This window comes from Nicotiana sylvestris, chromosome 1 (genome assembly GCF_000393655.2).
Source record: "Nicotiana sylvestris chromosome 1, ASM39365v2, whole genome shotgun sequence".
NCBI classification, from domain to species: domain Eukaryota; kingdom Viridiplantae; phylum Streptophyta; class Magnoliopsida; order Solanales; family Solanaceae; genus Nicotiana; species Nicotiana sylvestris.
This window is the reverse complement of record NC_091057.1, coordinates 148,321,615-148,338,784: the sequence shown is the minus strand read 5'-3', so window position 1 is coordinate 148,338,784 and position 17,170 is coordinate 148,321,615. Positions and strand designations below refer to the sequence as shown.

The 17,170-nt window shown below is 41.2% G+C and overlaps 1 protein-coding gene across 1 annotated transcript; it reads left to right on the top strand.

The window, feature by feature from the left end:
• The first annotated feature begins 3,566 nt into the window (after nt 1-3,566).
• Nucleotides 3,567-4,223, top strand: LOC138875910 (uncharacterized). The gene is made up of 2 exons (XM_070154791.1): nt 3,567-3,941; nt 4,173-4,223. Exons 1-2 carry the CDS (start codon nt 3,567-3,569, stop codon nt 4,221-4,223), a joined length of 426 nt encoding a protein of 141 aa, XP_070010892.1.
• The last annotated feature ends 12,947 nt before the right edge of the window (nt 4,224-17,170 follow it).

The window sequence follows — 17,170 nt, the reverse complement described above, 5'->3', positions numbered from 1 at the left end:
AGAGATGTCAAGTGCCAGGGTTCAAGCCTGTGTGGTCCGCAGTCCATTCTACGCGGACCGCATTGGAAGCCTTCGCGGCCGCGGTCCATTCTGCACAGTCTGCAGAGACTGGGTTCAGAGAGTTGGAATTGCAGAGTCAAGAGCCTAGTGCGGCCGCACACCATTTTGTGCGGTCCGCACTGACCCTGCATGGGCATTTTTGTCAAGTTTTTCCAGCTTAGTATAAATAAAACCTTTTTCCATTTTTAGGGTATCAAATATTATCAACTATTTTCTGAACTGAGCTGCGCTCATGATAAGACCATCTGTAGCCATTTTGGGCATATTAACTTAGTTTTAACGATAAAATCTATGTATTTACTTTATTCTTTAATTAATATGCCTTTAGCTTCATCTAATTATTTGTTATTCTCTTCAAGCATGAGTAGCTAAATCCATTAGCTAGGGTTGTGGATCAACCCTAGTGTGGGTAATTGATGGGTATTGTGATTTAGGGCTAGATTGACTATGAGTGTTTGTTATTTGGGTCAATTTTATGGTTTAATTTATAAATTGGTGGTTGCAAAAACTAGTTTGTGCTAAGTTGACTTGGCTCTTCTTGAGAAAGAGAGCCTAAGTCTCCAAAATTTACCCAACAAGGAATTGGGATGGACTCAAGAGAATTGATAGTCCCAATTAAAGGCTAAACCTCGAGAGAGTAAATACCCGACTTGAACCCTAGTTGCTTGAGCAAATTTGCCTACCCATTTGGTCTTGAGAAAGTCAATTGGGCAAAATTACTCTTTTTACCGAGAGGTGTGAGAGTGGGTAAAATCGTGCAGCGGTTATAGCATATTTCTCCAATCATATCAATCGTGCCTTAGAAGAAATTACCCGACAATTAGCCACCTAGGTGAAAGTCACTACCCTAGTGCCTTTTTATCCATTAGATACAACATTTAGCAATTCTTGTTTAGAATAATCTATTTGCATTTATAATTAGTAGTTGATAATAATAGTTTGTTAAAGAAAAACTAAAAATGATTGGAAGTGATATTTGGAACAAATACACAATTCCACTCTAAATAGATACTCGACTCTATTCCTAGCTCCCTGTGGAAATCGATTCCGACCCACAAATCGGGTAAAAGCTATTACAACCCTATCTTCCTACTTTTTAGTAGTGCAGAGTAGGCTGCAATCACTTTTTAGCGCTGTTGCCGGGGAGCTAACAGTTTTGGCTATCTATTTAGTTAGTTTGTGTATTGTTCTTCTTTGCTTCTTTGTTACTTACTTGTTTATGTCACTACTCAGGTACCAACATGACTTTAAACAACGCTAATGACCCTCTTGTAAACGTGATAGCGGGGGAGGAGGTAGATGATCTTGAGCAAGATGAGGTGCCTCATGCACATCAAGGTCAACGGAGAGGCGGGAATGCCAATGCTAATCCAAATGACAATATTCCAGACCCTCCCTTGGTTCCTCCTAGAGTGGCTCCCAGAGTATTACTGAACCAGGGCTACGCAAGTGCTATTGTCCCACCCTGAATCTGGGCGGGCAACTTTCAGATGACCAATATGATGTTGACCTTACTTGAGCAGCGTGGGTACTTCATGGGCGCTGCAAATCAAAATGCCTACAAACATATCAAGGGGTTCATAGATACATGTTGGGGGAGAAAGCAGACGAATGTATCCGAGGATGCGCTGAGATTGAGACTTTTCCCTTTCTCACTTCGGGAGAAAGCATTAGACTGGCTCGAGAGACTCCCCAACCATTCCATCATAACTTGGGATGAGTTGGCGGATAAGTTTATTGCCAAATTTTTCTCTCCTAGTCATATGGCGGCACTTCGAGATGAAATATTAGCCTTCAAGCAAGAGCCCACGGAACCTTTGCATGAGATTTGGGAGCGGTATAGAACGATGGTGAATGAGTGCCCAAATAATGATATGACCGAGGCCATGATCCAACAAACCTTCTACCGAGGCATAAATACTACAAATCAATGCATTGTTAACCAATTGGCCCGGGGCAATTGTATGAAGCTTTCTTATGATGAGGCATGTGAAGTACTTGATGAAATGGCGGACACTTCTTCAGCATGGCAGAGTAGAGCAAATGTTCCTCAAGGTGACCCTATGGTTATCCATTTGCACAAGGAATTGCACGACCATGGGCAAGTGATAGTTGAGCTTACTACTACTATGAACCAATTGGCTAAGGCGCATTTACAACAAGTTCAGAATCCTCGCCAAGTGAATGCCATAGAGGGTGTTAGTATGCTTGTCAACAAGAGAAGTCAAAGGAGGCAACAAAATCAAGGAAATTCTGAGCAATTTGTTGATGAATATGATGGGTGTCAAAATGATGGTTATGATGACCAAAGTGAAGAGGTACAATATGTCAACAACTATCAAGGCAATAGAGGCAACTCTTCAAACCAACAATAGCGACCCCAAGGAAATTGGGGCAATCAACAACAAGGTGGGGGCAATTGGAACAACAACAACCAAAACAACAATTGCGGTAATCAAAACAACAACCAAGGCCATTGGAATGGAAATAACAACAATTGGAGCAACAACAATAATCAAGGCAGGTGGAACAACAATGGAAACCAAGGCAACTGGGGGCAAGGCTTTCAAAGGCCCCCAATGTACCAACAACCGAACAATCCACCCCCTTTCCCTTCTCAAGGTCCTAGTTCTTCTGGTAATGATATGGGTATAATTGAAATGATGTTCGAGCAGATGATGAAGAGGAATGTGGATTCTGATGCACAGTTAGCTTCTCCAGCAATACCTCTATCCGAAACTTGGAGGTGCAATTAGGCCAAATCTCTCAGTCATTGAATATTCACCTGAAGGGTTCTCTACCAAGTGATACGGTAGTAAACCCAAAGGGTGGGAACAATCATGTTATGGATGTCACAACAAGAAGTGGGAAAGGCGGTGATGTGAATGTCTCTAAGCAAAAACAAGTCGTGGATGATGATGTTGAGTTGCAAGATGACGAAGTCCCTTTGGTAGTTGAAGATGTGGTTGATGAAAATGTGAACAATGAAGTAAGGATTGATATTCAAGAAGTCGAGGTGGAAACCCAAAATGATATGAACCCGTCTAGGGAACACATAATTGACATGCCAGAGCCTGTTATGCTAAAAGCCAAGGCTCTTTTGCCAAGGCCACCTCCATCTTATCCTCAAAGGCTCGCGAAGTAGAAGACTGATAATCAGTTTAAAAAGTTCATTTACATGATGAAGAGCGTATCTATTAATGTGCCTTTGGTAGAGGCACTTGAACAAATGCCGGGTTATGCAAAATTCATGAAAGACTTGATTACAAAGAAGCGTTCTATGGATTATGAAACTATAAGAATGACTTACCAAGTTAGTGATATAGTGCATTCAATGGTCCCGAAGCTTGAAGATCTCGGTGCTTTCACCATTCCTTGCACCATTGGAAGTGCGGATTTTGCCAAGGCTCTATATGACTTAGGAGCTAGTATCAATTTAATGCCCTACTCGGTTTTCAAAACGTTTAGGTATTGGGCAACCTAGGACAACCTCAATGAGACTTCAAATGGAGGATCGATCGATGAAGCAACCTTTGGGCATTATTGATGATGTGCTTGTCCGGGTGGACAAATTCATTTTGCCGGCCGACTTTATCATTTTGGATTCTGAAGTGGACTATGAGGTTCCTATTATCTTGGGCAGACCTTTCCTTGCAACGGGGAAGGCATTGGTTAATGTTGAAACGGGTGAGATCACTTTTCGAGTGGGAGATGAAAAGGTCATTTTCCATGTTTGCAAGTCTATGAAGCAACCTAATAGCACCGAGATGTGCTCATTTGTAGACCTTGTCACAGTTGTGATTGTGAATGATACCAGTGCTATGATCAACGTGGAGGATCCTCATGAGGCCGTGCTATTAAATCTTGATGTCAATGAGGATGCAAGTAAAGTGGAGTGCGTGAATTCCTTACATGGGATGGGCTCTTATTCTTATGAGCCTAGAAAATTGTATTTGGATCTTGAAAACCAGAAAACTCCACCAACAAAGACATCAATTGAGGAGCCACCGGTGTTAGAGTTGAAACCATTTCCTCCACACCTTAGGTATGAATTCTTGGGTTCAAACTCTACTTTACCACTTATTCTTCCTTCTTGCCTTACTAACATGCAGGTTGAGGCCACTTTGGCGGTACTTCAAAAGCGAAAAAGGGCAATTGGATAGATTCTAGCTGATACTCGGGGAATAAGCCCCGCATTTTGTATGCACAAAATTATCTTAGAGGCTGATGCAAAGCTTTCCTTGGAGCATCAAAGAAGATTGAACGAGGTTATGCAAGAAGTGGTGAAGAAAGAAGTGATCAAATGGTTGGATGCCAGGGTTGTCTACCCCATTTCTGATAGATCATGGCTATATTCACCGACATGGTGGAAGATATATTGGAGGTCTTCATGGATAATTTCAGTATAGTTGGTGATTCCTTTGAAGAATGTTTGAGAAATTTGGATAGAGTATTGGCCCGATGTGAAGACACAAACCTCGTACTCAATTGGGAAAAATGCCATTTCATGGTTGAAGAGGGTATAGTGTTGGGTCACAAAATTTCAAAGCATGGAATTGAAGTTGACAAACCCAAGATAGAGGTGATTTCAAGGCTTCCTCCCCCCATTTCCGTCAAAGGGGTGAGGAGTTTTCTTGGGCATGCGGGTTTTTATCGGAGGTTTATAAAAGATTTTTCAAAAGTGGTAAACCCCTTGTGCAAGTTGCTAGAAAAGTATGCAAAGTTTATGTTCAATGAGGGATGTATGCAAGCATTCGAACTTCTCAACCTTAAGTTGACCACTAACCCAATCATTACCACACTTAATTGGAGCTTGCCTTTCGAGCTCATATGTGACGCAAGTGACGTTGTGGTTGGGGCTGTTCTGGGTCAAAGGGTTAATAAGATGTTTCATCCGGTGTACTACGCAAGCAAGACCATGAATGAGGCTCAAAGGAACTATACAGTCACTGAGAAAGAGTTGTTGGCTATCGTGTTTGCAATGGAAAATTTTTGGCCATATCTTATGGGGGCCAAGGTTATAGTGCATACCGATCATGCTGCCCTTAGGTATTTGATGATAAAGAAAGAGTCCAAGGCAAGATTGGTGAGATGTGTGTTACTACTTCAAGAATTTGATCTAGAAATTGTGGACCGAAAAGGTAGTGAGAACCAAGTGGCAGACCACTTATCCCGTTTGGAGGAGGAGGGGAGGCCTTGTGATGGCCTTGAGATCAATGATTCATTTCCCGACGAGCAACTCTTTGCGGTGTCAATGAATGATATGTCATGGTTTGCCGATGTTGCCAACTACCTTGTGACTGGAGTAATCCCGTGTGAGCTCTCTTCTAACCAAAGGAAGAAGCTCAAGCGAGATAGTTTGGATTTCTATTGGGATGAGCCATACTTGTTTAAGATTTGCACGGATGGTGTGATTCGTAGATGTGTCCCGAAGGAAGAACAATTGAGTATCTTAGAGGCTTGCCATTCTTCACCCTATGGTGTCCATCATGGTGGGGTGAGGACCACCTCAAAAGTTCTTAGTTGTGGATTCTATTGGCCCACCTTGTTCAAAGACGCGGGTGATTTTGTGAAGAGGTGTGACGATTGCCAAAGAGCGGGTGGAATTTCAAAAAGGGATGAGATACCTCTCAATACCATTCTTGTTGTGGATATCTTTGATGTTTGGGGCATCAATTTCATGGGTCCATTTGTTAGCTCTTGTGGGAATACTTACATTCTTGTGGCGGTTGACAATGTCTCAAAATGGGTTGAAGCCATGGCTTTTCCTAACAATGAAGCCCGGAGTGTTGTTGAATTTCTTAAAAAGAGCATTTTCACAAGGTTTGGCACTCCTCGTGCGATTATTAGTGATGCGGGGTCTCATTTTTGCAATAAAGCTTTCGACACATTACTTTCCAAGTACGGTGTCAATCATAAGGTTTCGACCCCTTATCATCCTCAAGCTAGTGGTCAAATGGAAGTATCCAACAGAGAAATCAAAAGTATCTTGTCAAAGGCGGTTAATGCAAATAGGACCGATTGGTCGAAGAAGTTAGATGACGCTCAATGGGCTTATTGGACGACTTACAAAACTCCGATTGGGATGTCTCCGTATCGATTGGTGTTTGGGAAAGCATGCCATCTTCCGGTTGAGTTATAGCACAAAGCCATGTAGGCTTTGAGGAAGTTGAATCTTTAATGGGATGTTGCAGCTAATCTTCGTGTTGAATAACTCAATGAACTCGATGAATTCAGATTCCATGCCTACTCCAGTTTGTCCTTGTATAAGGACAAGATGAAGTACCTTCATGAAAAATATGTTCACGGAAAGGAGTTCAACGTAGGTGATTTGGTTCTCTTGTTCAACTCCCGGTTACGTCTGTTTCCGGGAAAGCTCAAATCCAAATAGAGTGGACCGTTTGAAGTTGTGTTTGTGACCCCTTTTGGTGCTCTTGATTTGAAAAACAAAAATGGTGAAGTCTTTAGAGTTAATGGGCACCGGGTAAATCATTATCTTGGAAAGTTTGATGATAGCCACGTGGTGGCGCTCCTTCATCTCAAATGATATGGTGGTAACATGCATCGTGCGGCGACGTTAAATCAGACACTTCCTGGGAGGCAACCCAAGTGTTTTTCTTCTTGTTTTATTTGATTTTCTTTGTAGTTTAGGATTGGTTTTTGGTCTAACTGGTTGTGAAATATTGCAAGGATTATGTTGATGCAGTGCAAGACATAGTGAAGAAAATGTTCAGTCTCTGAAGTTGCCAGTGTGGCCACACTACACTTGTGCGATCCGTACTGGTGAATGCCAAAATGATACCTCTCTGAAGTTTGCCACTGCGGCCGCACTACACTTTGTGCGGTCCGCGGTGGACCACTGAGGCTGCGGTCTGTTTTGTGCGGACCGCAATGGGATACTGGGCCAAGCTTGATCATAACAGTCTAGTGCGGACCGCGGTCCATTTTGTGCGGTCCGCACTGGTAGGTGAGGCTGGGCCCTAGGGGCTTTTCTATAAATAGACCCTGGGGACCCCTTTTTTACTCTTTTCACATAATTGAATCTCAAAGTATATTATTACTGTTCACTCCCTGAAATTGATCGTGAAAACTTGCTTAGCATTGATTAACTTCACTCCACCTCATAATCTGGTAACATTACACTCATTTCTTCCATGTTTAATTTTGTAATTTTGTTCTATTTTCATTTTCTTTTCGTATCTTATACTTCTTCTTCTTCCTCCTATAATTAGTTCAACTCTAGGATTAGATTAGTTAAAGGTTGATTTCTGTGGACTTAGTAGTTTTATGGACTGGGTAAATCGTTTAGGGACAATAATTTAGTGGAAAATTGGACTTTAAGGCAATTATGATAAACCCTAACTCTGTGCCACTTCTGGGCATGTTGTGCGGACCGCAGTCATTTTTATGCGGTCTGCGGTGCTCTAGTGCGGTCCGCAGTACCACTTTGTGCGGACCGCAATTGTTTTTATATAGTCCGCAGTGCCCTATGGCGGTCCGCAGTACCACTTTGTGCGGACCGCACTGATGATCTTATGTCAAGGAGACCCTTGCCCAGTGCGGCCGCACTATATTTTGTACGGTCTGCACTGGCCCAATGCGGCTGCGGTACCATTTTGTGCGGGCCGCACTGGTAAGATTTAGAGGATGGGTAGACTGAACCTCATACCTGTGCGGACCGCGGTCATTATTGTGCGGTCCGCGGTGGTCCCTGTGCGGCCACACTCCATTTTATACGGTCCGCACTAGGCTGTTTCTGCAACCTGGCTGCAACTTTTCAATTCTGTCTGCAATCCTTTTTGCATAAATGTTGCTCACTGCTTCTATTGATACTAACAATGTAAGATGATTGTGTTTGCAGATAATGGTTAAACAAAGAGAAAAAGGCTCCAAACAACCCGGCAGAGATGATTCCTCCCGGGAAGGGAAGCAAAGATTGGTTAAACTCACTTCCCAGGCTCGTCAAAACATAAAGAAGATGAGAAAGGCAATTAAAGCAACTGATAGAGCCTGTGATTAGTCGGGGAATGAGTATGTTCCTTCCCAAGATATTTCTTCAGACTTAGTACCAACACATTTCCACTTAAGTTTCAGATTGACAGATGACACTCCTCCACCATCACCCACTGCCCAAGCACCAGAGCATGTTTCTACTGAGTCATCTGAGGGCTCAGCAGCCGGCAGTGGTGAATTCTCCACCTCCCCCATAGCTTCATTATCTGGGGAGGGTGCATACGGAGGTGAAGAGGAAGTGCAAGGGGTTGAGGAGGCAGTTGAGGGTGGTGAGCCTCAAGTTGGGGGCATTGCCCGAACTAGAAAACCTGAAGTTTGGGAGGATAGGTTCGTGAGCCAGGTGGCGTACCACAAATTTAAGGAGTGGTGGCCGGTGAGAAAATTGATACCGGAGCGAAGTTTCATTGACAGAGATCTTTTACCCCACAACCCTGACGTGCATAGACAGTTCAGAACGAGAGTGGGTTGGGAGCACTTCTTAGATGACTGCGTGGATACCAATAAACACTTGGTCAAAGAGTTCTATTGTAATGTAGCCCACATCGTAAAGGGTTCCAAAGTGACCAAGGCTCAGAACCTCAAGGTGTTGTTTGACGAGAAGTCGCTCAACGAATACCTGGGTTTTAATGAGGAAGATGAGTCTCTTTATATGGCAAAGTTGGAGATAGGCGAGGAGGTCCGTCTATGGTTAGCTCAGTACTTGGCAATCCCAGGTACTATTCCGGAGTTGTTGACTGTTGAGGTCAAAATACTACGGAGGACCCTAAACTTTGAGGCGAGGGGCTGGGAGACATTTGTGTGCAGCCGGTTAAACCCAAGTACCCATGACCAGACACTTCCTCTCCACCAGGCTATTTTGGTTGCTTCCACTATGGTGGGGTACCCCATCAATGTGGGGAATGTGATGTCCCGGATCATTTCTATAGTGGGTGCCAAGAGCGACCGGAACTATCCCTTTCCCAACACCCTTACTATGTACTTCCGAGACTTGCAGGTGGACAAGAGGCCATACGACATCAAGGTCAAGGCGACAGCCCCCTTCTCTTGGTATAACGTGAAGGGGAATGACAACCCTAAGGATAAGAACTACAAAGCCCCTGCTTATGTCTCAACTGGCCAGTTTGAAGAGCCAGTTGCGGTAGAGGCCCACGCTGAGCCTGCCTCTACTTCTGTTGAGATGCCTCCCGGACCTTCCACATCTTCAGCCATTCCTCCTGGCCCTTCCACATTAGCAGGCCCGGAGATCCCATATTCTCGGGCCCATCCTATCACTGCCCACCGATAGAGTCAGACTCTTCAGAGTATCAACAACTGGATGTATACTGCTTCATCCAAGTTGTCCACCTTGACTACCACTATTGCAGCTCAGTCGGCACCTCAGCTAGCACAGGTCCCACAATCCATTGAGGATGCTTTGAAAGAGATTCTTGAGAACCAAAAGAAAATACTTACTACCCAGGATGCATTCACAAAGGCAGTTGATTTGCTTAGCAAAGCTCTCAAGGAGCTTGCTAAGGAGCATAAGAAGCTGCGAAAGACACGGGCCTCCAAGGAGTCCGTGAAGGAGCTGCGGGCGGATGTTGACAAGTTGAAGGCAGACCAACTGCCTTTAGACCTATTGTTTGAGGACCCAGTTCTAGCAGCCGAGCCACTGCCAGAGCAGTCACAATGACCTCCAATTCTAGCAGCTAGAGCCAATGATGCTATCATCCAGTTGGCGAACCCAGTAGAGACTTCCTCCAGTCAGCCACAGGGTGTACCAGAACCAGAGCCTATCCAGGTCCAGGCCCAGGTCCCAATAGCTGAGCAGCAGGACACCGGGAACCAGTCTGATGTTCCCGAGCACACAGAGGACCTAGGGACCATCCATGATCCTACGCAGACCGACAAGGCTTAGGGAGTCTTCATATCCTTTTTCTATTATTTTTTATGCTTATTTGGACTAGTTGGCATTGGGGACAATGCCGGCTTTTATTTGAGGGGGTGCGTCCTACATTTTTCGATGACTATATATATTGATTCATTTTATGCTTTCTTGATTTTCACATTTGGTCTGTATATAATTTGATATTTAATTACTTTTATCGCATTTTTCATCTTTATTTGGGCCTGTATATAAAGTTACATCATTGTATATATTCATCCCCGTTGTATATTCAAATCCCATATTGTATATATTCATTCTATTTTCGCAAATTTTTTCCGTTTTTAGCTTCTTATTTATGTTCGTAGATTTTGTTTTGTTTTGGATGTTTTCAATAAGCCTTTAGTTTTCTTAATGCCACGGTTATTTCCAAAGGTGGAGTGTTGTGTGAACCGGATGGCTCTTCCCAATGATGGATGGCGTGACAACCTTCTTAAGGGTTTGAGTCCGTTTTTGTTTTTGTTTTTAGAATTTTATAGTTAAGGATACCTCAAACAAAGCTTCACTTGGGCCTAGCACATTTGCCTTTGATCCCATGGTCAAAGACAAAATGTTGTGTTAGGATGGTGAAAGTCGTGACCTTGAGACTCTTGTATTGACCGATAATCATCAAGTGGTTTTTTGGGACCATTATGTGCTCAAATCGTATCTAAGGTCGTTGTGGACCCCCGACTTTATGTCTTTAGCGATCCTTTAGCTTGTGTGGTGAGTAATTGAATTGCAAATCCAAGTCCCAAGCCATTGGTCTAGAACTTGCCCCGAATGTTTGTTGAGGCGAAATCCTAAGTGAATTTTGACTTGAGATGTGATCATAGGCCCTCCTTGATCCAAATAATAGCTTGAAAATTCCATATCCTACCAATGATATGATCCCTAGTTAGCCCTTTTGAGCCTTAGACCTTTTTCTTTCAAGAACCATGAGACAAGCCTATACCCGTTCTAAAAGGTACCCTCTCTTGGCACCATATCTTTCCTTGAGAACATGGCAAAAGTATAAGTTTGAGGGGAGAGACGAGGGTGGCAACAAAGTGGTAAAAGGCACAAAAATGAAGAAAAGGAAAGGCAATGAAAAAGAAAGAAAAACAAAAGACAAAAAAAATGCTCAATGTGAAAAAGAATAAAAAAGGATTCAAGAAAAGCAAAAGAATGAAAGGTGTGGAAAGTTGAAAAAGGAGAAACGGTTTGAATTGCATAAGAAAGAGTGACAACGTGTCCCTCTATCCCATTAGAAAGAGGTGAGATGACTCAAAGAGTCAAGAGAATGTATGTCGAATGAATCAAAAGAAGTGCTTAAGGGAAAATGGAACCCACTTAGATCAAAACATTCCCTGCCCTGAACCAAAAGACTTCACAATGACTCCATAAAAGCCCTATATGATCTTGAGTTGAATGAAGTTTACATTAGTGGATACTCACATAAGGGGCAAGCATATGGTACTTAGAGCCAGACTTGTGACTTTTTCTTGAGAGAGATGAGTGAATTTCCATTAACCTTGGTTTGTATGCCAATATTCTAAAAAGGTGAGGTTTGCTTAGGGAGAGTTGAGGATGTGTGAGTTTGGGTTCCACAATGACCAAAGTAATTGAGAGAGTTCTTTGATGTGTTGAGTCAACTCTTGATGCTCTTGTGTCGCACTTGATCCATGGTTTTTCAAAGGTTAAATGTTGTTAATGATTCATTTGTATTGAGGGCAATTGTTAGTCCCAATTGATGCTAGTTGAGGTTGCTTTAGGACAGTTGAAAATTTCTTGGATTTTCCTTTAGGGGTGGGTCTTATTTTGTTTGCTTGAGGACAAGCAAAAGCTTAAGTTTGGGGGAGTTGATAACTAGGGATTTTGATGCATTTTATGCTCCTTCTTGCTTGCGCTTTGATTATAAATTCATACAAAATAGTCCCAAAAGGCTCATAAGTTGTGCTTGATTACAGGTTCGATCAAAAAAGTGACAAGATGTCAAAGATCAGCTCAAAAGGAGTGAAACTTGCACAAGTACCAAAGACAAGACAAACTCAAGACAAATAGGCCTAGTGCGACTGCAGTACACTTTGTGCGGTCCGCACTAGGGAGATTTAGAGACCTGGAGTTGAAGGCATCAAAGCAGTGTGGCCGCAGTACATATTGTGCGGCCCGCACTGAAGACACCACGACCGCACCACCATTTCATGCGGTCCGCAAAAGCAATGTTCAGAGAGATGTTAAGTGCCAGGGTTCAAGCTTGTGCGGTCCGCAGTCCATTCTGCGCGGACCGCATTGGAAGCCTTCGCGACCGCGACCCATTCTGCGCGGTCCGCGGAGCCTGGGTTCAGAGAGTTGGAATTGCAGAGTCAAGAGCCTAGTGCGGCCGCACACCATTTTGTGTGGTCCGCACTGACCTCGCAGGGGCATTTTTGTCCAATTTTTCCAGCTTAGTATAAATAGAACCTTTTTCCATTTTTAGGGTATCAGATATTATCAGTTATTTTCTGAACTGAGCTGCGCTCGTGAGAAGATCATCTGTAGCCATTTGGGTATTTAAACTTAGTTTTAACGATAGAATCTTTGTATTTACTTTAGTGTTTAATTAATATGCCTTTATCTTCATCTATTTCTCTATTCTTCTCTTCAAGTATGAGTAGCTAAACCCATTAGCTATGGTTGTGGCTCAACCCTAGTGTGGGTAATTGATGGGTATTTTGATTTAGGGCTAGATTGACTATGGGTGTTTGTTATTTGGGTTAATTTTATGGTTTAATTTATGAATTGGTGGTTCCAAACACTGGTTTGTGCTATGAGAAAGAGAGTCTAAGTCTCCAAAATTGACCCAACAAGGAATTGGGATGGACTCAAGAGAATTGATAGTCCCAATTAAAGGGTTAAACCTCGAGAGAGTAATTACCCGACTTGAACCCTAGTTGCTTGAGCAAATTTGCCTACCCATTTGGTTTTGAGAAAGTCAATTGGGCAAAATCACTCTTTCTACCGAGAGGTGTGAGAGTGGATAAAATCGTGCAGCAGTTATAGCATATTTCTCCAATCCTGTCAATCGTGCCTTAGAAGCAATTACCTATCAATTAGCCACCTAGGTGAAAGTCACTACCCTTGTGCCTTTTTATCCATTAGATACAACTTTTAGCAATTCTCGTTTAGCATAATCTAGTTGCATTTATAATTAGTAGTTGATAATAGTAGTTTGTTAAAGAAAAATAAAAAATGATTGGAAGTGATATTTGGAACAAATACATAATTCCACTCTAAATAGATACTCGACTCCATTCCTAGCTCCCTGTGGAAATTGATCCCGGCCCACAAATCGGGTAAAAGCTATTGCGACCCTCTCTTCCTACGTTTTAGTAGTGCGGAGTAGGCTACGATCACTTAACCCCAAGGACTTATCCATTCTCGCCACATTTTCACTCATCTTTTCTTATCCTTCCTCTTGTCTTCCTAGAACCTTATAGTTCTACCATACTTTAGCTTGCGACCTACACATATCTATTTATACTTATTCGCAACCTTTCTTCAACCTGCTTGCACCATAGATTTCCTTATATTATTATGGAACGTCAAGCAAGACACCACATACCACTTTGGTCAAAGGTGCTTAGAAGAGAAGAAAATTCCGTTACAAGTTTCTTGTAATAACCTGCCAAAAAAAAGAAAAAACTATGAACCTTCATCGGTGTTATGGGTCTAGGAAAAGTCTTCACTGCCTCAGTCTTTTATGTATCCATTCGAATGTCCTTACCCGAAATAATATGCCCAAAAGCTACAGAGTTCAACCAGAGTTGATATTTAGAAAATTTTGCATACAATTTCCCTTCTTGTAGAATTCCGAGCAAAGTACGCAAATGATATGCATGCTCAGCCTCTGAACGAGAATATACCAATATATTGTCAATAAATACAATTACGAATAGATAAAAAAAAAAGCCTGCACACATGGTTCATTAAATCCATGAATACTGCTGGGGCATTGGTCAGACCGAATGACAAAACCCGAAACTTATAGTGTCCATATCTAGTCCTGAATGCAGTCTTTGGAATATCTTCATCCTTAACCCTTACCTGATGGTACCTAGACCTCAAGTCTATCTTTGAAAAACACTTGGCACCTTGTAACTGATCGAATAGATCATCAATTCTCGGGAGCAGTTACTTATTCTTGATCATCACCTTATTCAGTTACCTATAATCAATACACATTCGTAAGGAACAATCTTTCTTTCTTACAAATAACACAGGTGTTCCCTATGGTGACATACTAGGTCTGATAAAACCTTTTTCAAACAAGTCCCTTAGTTGTTCCTTTAACTCTTTCAGCTTTGCGGAGGCTATTCTATAGGGGGGATAGATATTGGATGAATATCTGGTAGTAGTAGGTCAATGACAAACTCTATTTCTCGTTCTAGTGGAAGACACAGAAGCTCATCGGGGAAAACATCGGGAAACTCATTCACCACAGGGATGGACTGAATGGTTGGTGACTCTACTTTCACATCCTGAACCCGAACCAAGTGAGAAATACAGCCCTTTGATCATCTTCCTTGCCTTGAGATAGGAAATAAATCTACCTCTCGGCGATGCTGTGTTACCTTTCCACTCGAAAATAGGTTCTCCTGGGAACTGAAATTAAACCATCGGGAGTTGGCCGAGGATTTCTATACCGGTGAACTGCCGGAGAAGAATGGAGAGTTAGTTAATTCCGGGGGCTTAATTAGGGCAATTTAAATGGGGGGTTTTTGAGAAGAGAGGGAATTTGGGAGTTGTTCGGGTTAACTCCGGACCCGTATAGTTTTGGTCATAAATGTATGCATTCGTATGGCTGGTCCAAAGTTACATTATTGTATAAATCAGCCAATGAGAGAAATTGTTTGAATTCTAGTTTAAGTTGGACATGTTTTTCTCTTTTTGGTGGAAATACTTTTATGTAAAATATTGTAATTCAAAATTTGTTGGTGACTTGGATGCTTTTCAAATAAAAGTTGTAAAAAGATTGAATTGTAATAAAACAATAAAGAAAGAAGATGTATCGCATTAGGGAGAGAATTCTTATTGATTTGAGATAAATTATAATGGAATAGAACCCCTTTATTTATAGGAAAAAAGTGACTTAGACAAAAAATAAAAAACCTCTAAAATCTCTCCAAAAGATAGGCAGTCGCCGTTAATAAAATACTATTTATAACACTCCCCCTTGAATATCTATCCAATAGATAATGTGTCTCATTAAAACCTTAACTAAAATAAAATTCAGTGGAAAAAAATTTAAGTGAATGAAAAAGAATACACATATCTGACAATATGTTTTTTGCAGTGTTGTGAAGGGCGTGAAGCGAGAAAAAGCGACAACCCCATTTCACGAGAAGCGAGAAGCAAAACGCTCGCTTTTTTTAAGTGAAATGGAATTTTAAAAAAATTAAAATAACTACTACATAAACAATACATGTAATTGTAAGCAAATGTTCAATACTTCAATTAAAAAACTAAAGAGTAGCATCACTTAAAGCACAAATGAGTATCCTATTCTTCTACAAGATTGTCAAATTCTTGTATTCCACTATTATTATTATTATGTTGCTCATCATCTTCTTCATCAACTAGGGACAAAGTAGCTGCCTGTTTTTCCTTCCTTTGTGAACTTGAAGTTGAGGTACTCCCCCTCAAACCATAAACCTCTCCCCAATTTCACGCGCCTCCGCAACATCACCCCAAGTGAAATCAGAAGTATCCTCAAATACTTCTTCATCTGCATGATCTTCCGGAACTCCAGTTAGCCATTCATTAGCATCATAAATGTTTTTCAAACTAATTGGATCAATTACATTGTGAGCGTTGTAACAACGCCTCAATGTTCAATTGTACTTAATAAAGACTAGATCATTGAGACGCTTCAAGGTTAGTTTGTTCCTCTTTTTTGTATGAATCTGCAAATAATAAGTAATTAGTAAGATTAGGACAATCGAGATATAATTTAATTATCTCAATATACTAAATCTTTCTTAGTAGTTATTACATGCTCAAACACGCTCCAATTCCTTTCACACCTGGATGAGCTACATGTTAGACTTAGAACCTTGATGGAAAACTTTTGTAAATCTGGAGTAGAAGTAGAAAAAAATTTCAAAACATAATATTGATAAAGAAATAACTTATTAACTATAAAACAACATATAAACACTTGTCACACCTCCTTTTACCACCCGAAAGGTATAAGGGAGTTCTTCCAATTAAAGTGACATTATTCGAAATGAGATTATTTATTTAATCAGAGTCGCCACTTGGGATAGTTTATTTGGTGTCCCAAGTCACCGGTTTATTTTAAATCCCAAATCGAGGAAATTTCGACTTTCCTTTTGAAGTCTGCGAACCAGAAATTCTGAATAAGGAATTCTAATAACCCGAGGGAAGGTGTTAGGCACCCTCAGATTCCGTGGTTCTATCACGGTCGCTTAAACTATTATAATTGGTCTATTAACTTACTTTAATACATGTTTTGGCCTATGGTGCAATTATAACCTATGGTATGATTTTAAATTATTAACCGCTTTTAATTAATTTTAAAGAAGATTCAACGTTATTTAAAACACGTCTTTGGACCACGCCACATGAAATGCACTCGCGGTCTGAGACACATTTTATTTAACGTTGTTAAGATTTGGAGTTGGGTCACATGAAATGCACACCCGAGTTTGAGGAAATTAATTTAACTAATATGCCTAAAATAACTACGCCTTTTCAAGTTTGCGAGGGCCATGAAGAATTCAGCTAATGGCACACCTCGATTCTAAAGAGTTAAAGAATTAATTAAGTGAGGGCCATGGATTAAGGATAGGAAACTATTGTGGAAACATGGTATGATCTTTTTGTTAGGCTAATGGGCTAATAAATATTTAAAAGAAAACTACAACCCAAATGCACTTTCTTTGCATCCGATTAATTCCAGCCGCTACGCATCCCACTGTTTAACAAATATCAATTTGAACTCATGAATTAATCACACAAAATGAATAAATGGGACAACCAGTGATTAAGGTAACAGTTCCAAAATATATGCAAAGAATAGCTAGAAACAAAAGAAACTCTATACAAAACTAAATTGTTACGCGTCTGGTTCAACAAAGTAGTCAAACATTTTTGCAAACTTAAGGAATTAACATTATTAAATTGTTTCCTCAAATGCAGTGCACCTACTAC

Excerpts from the sequence above, each read along its gene's own strand:
- LOC138875910 (XM_070154791.1), top strand. The coding sequence starts at position 3,567 with ATGGAGGATCGATCGATGAAGCAACCTTTGGGCATTATTGATGATGTG. Across the intron at positions 3,942-4,172 it reads ATCTTGATGTCAATGAGGAT|GTTGAGGCCACTTTGGCGGT; the intron begins GCAAGTAAAGTG and ends ACTAACATGCAG.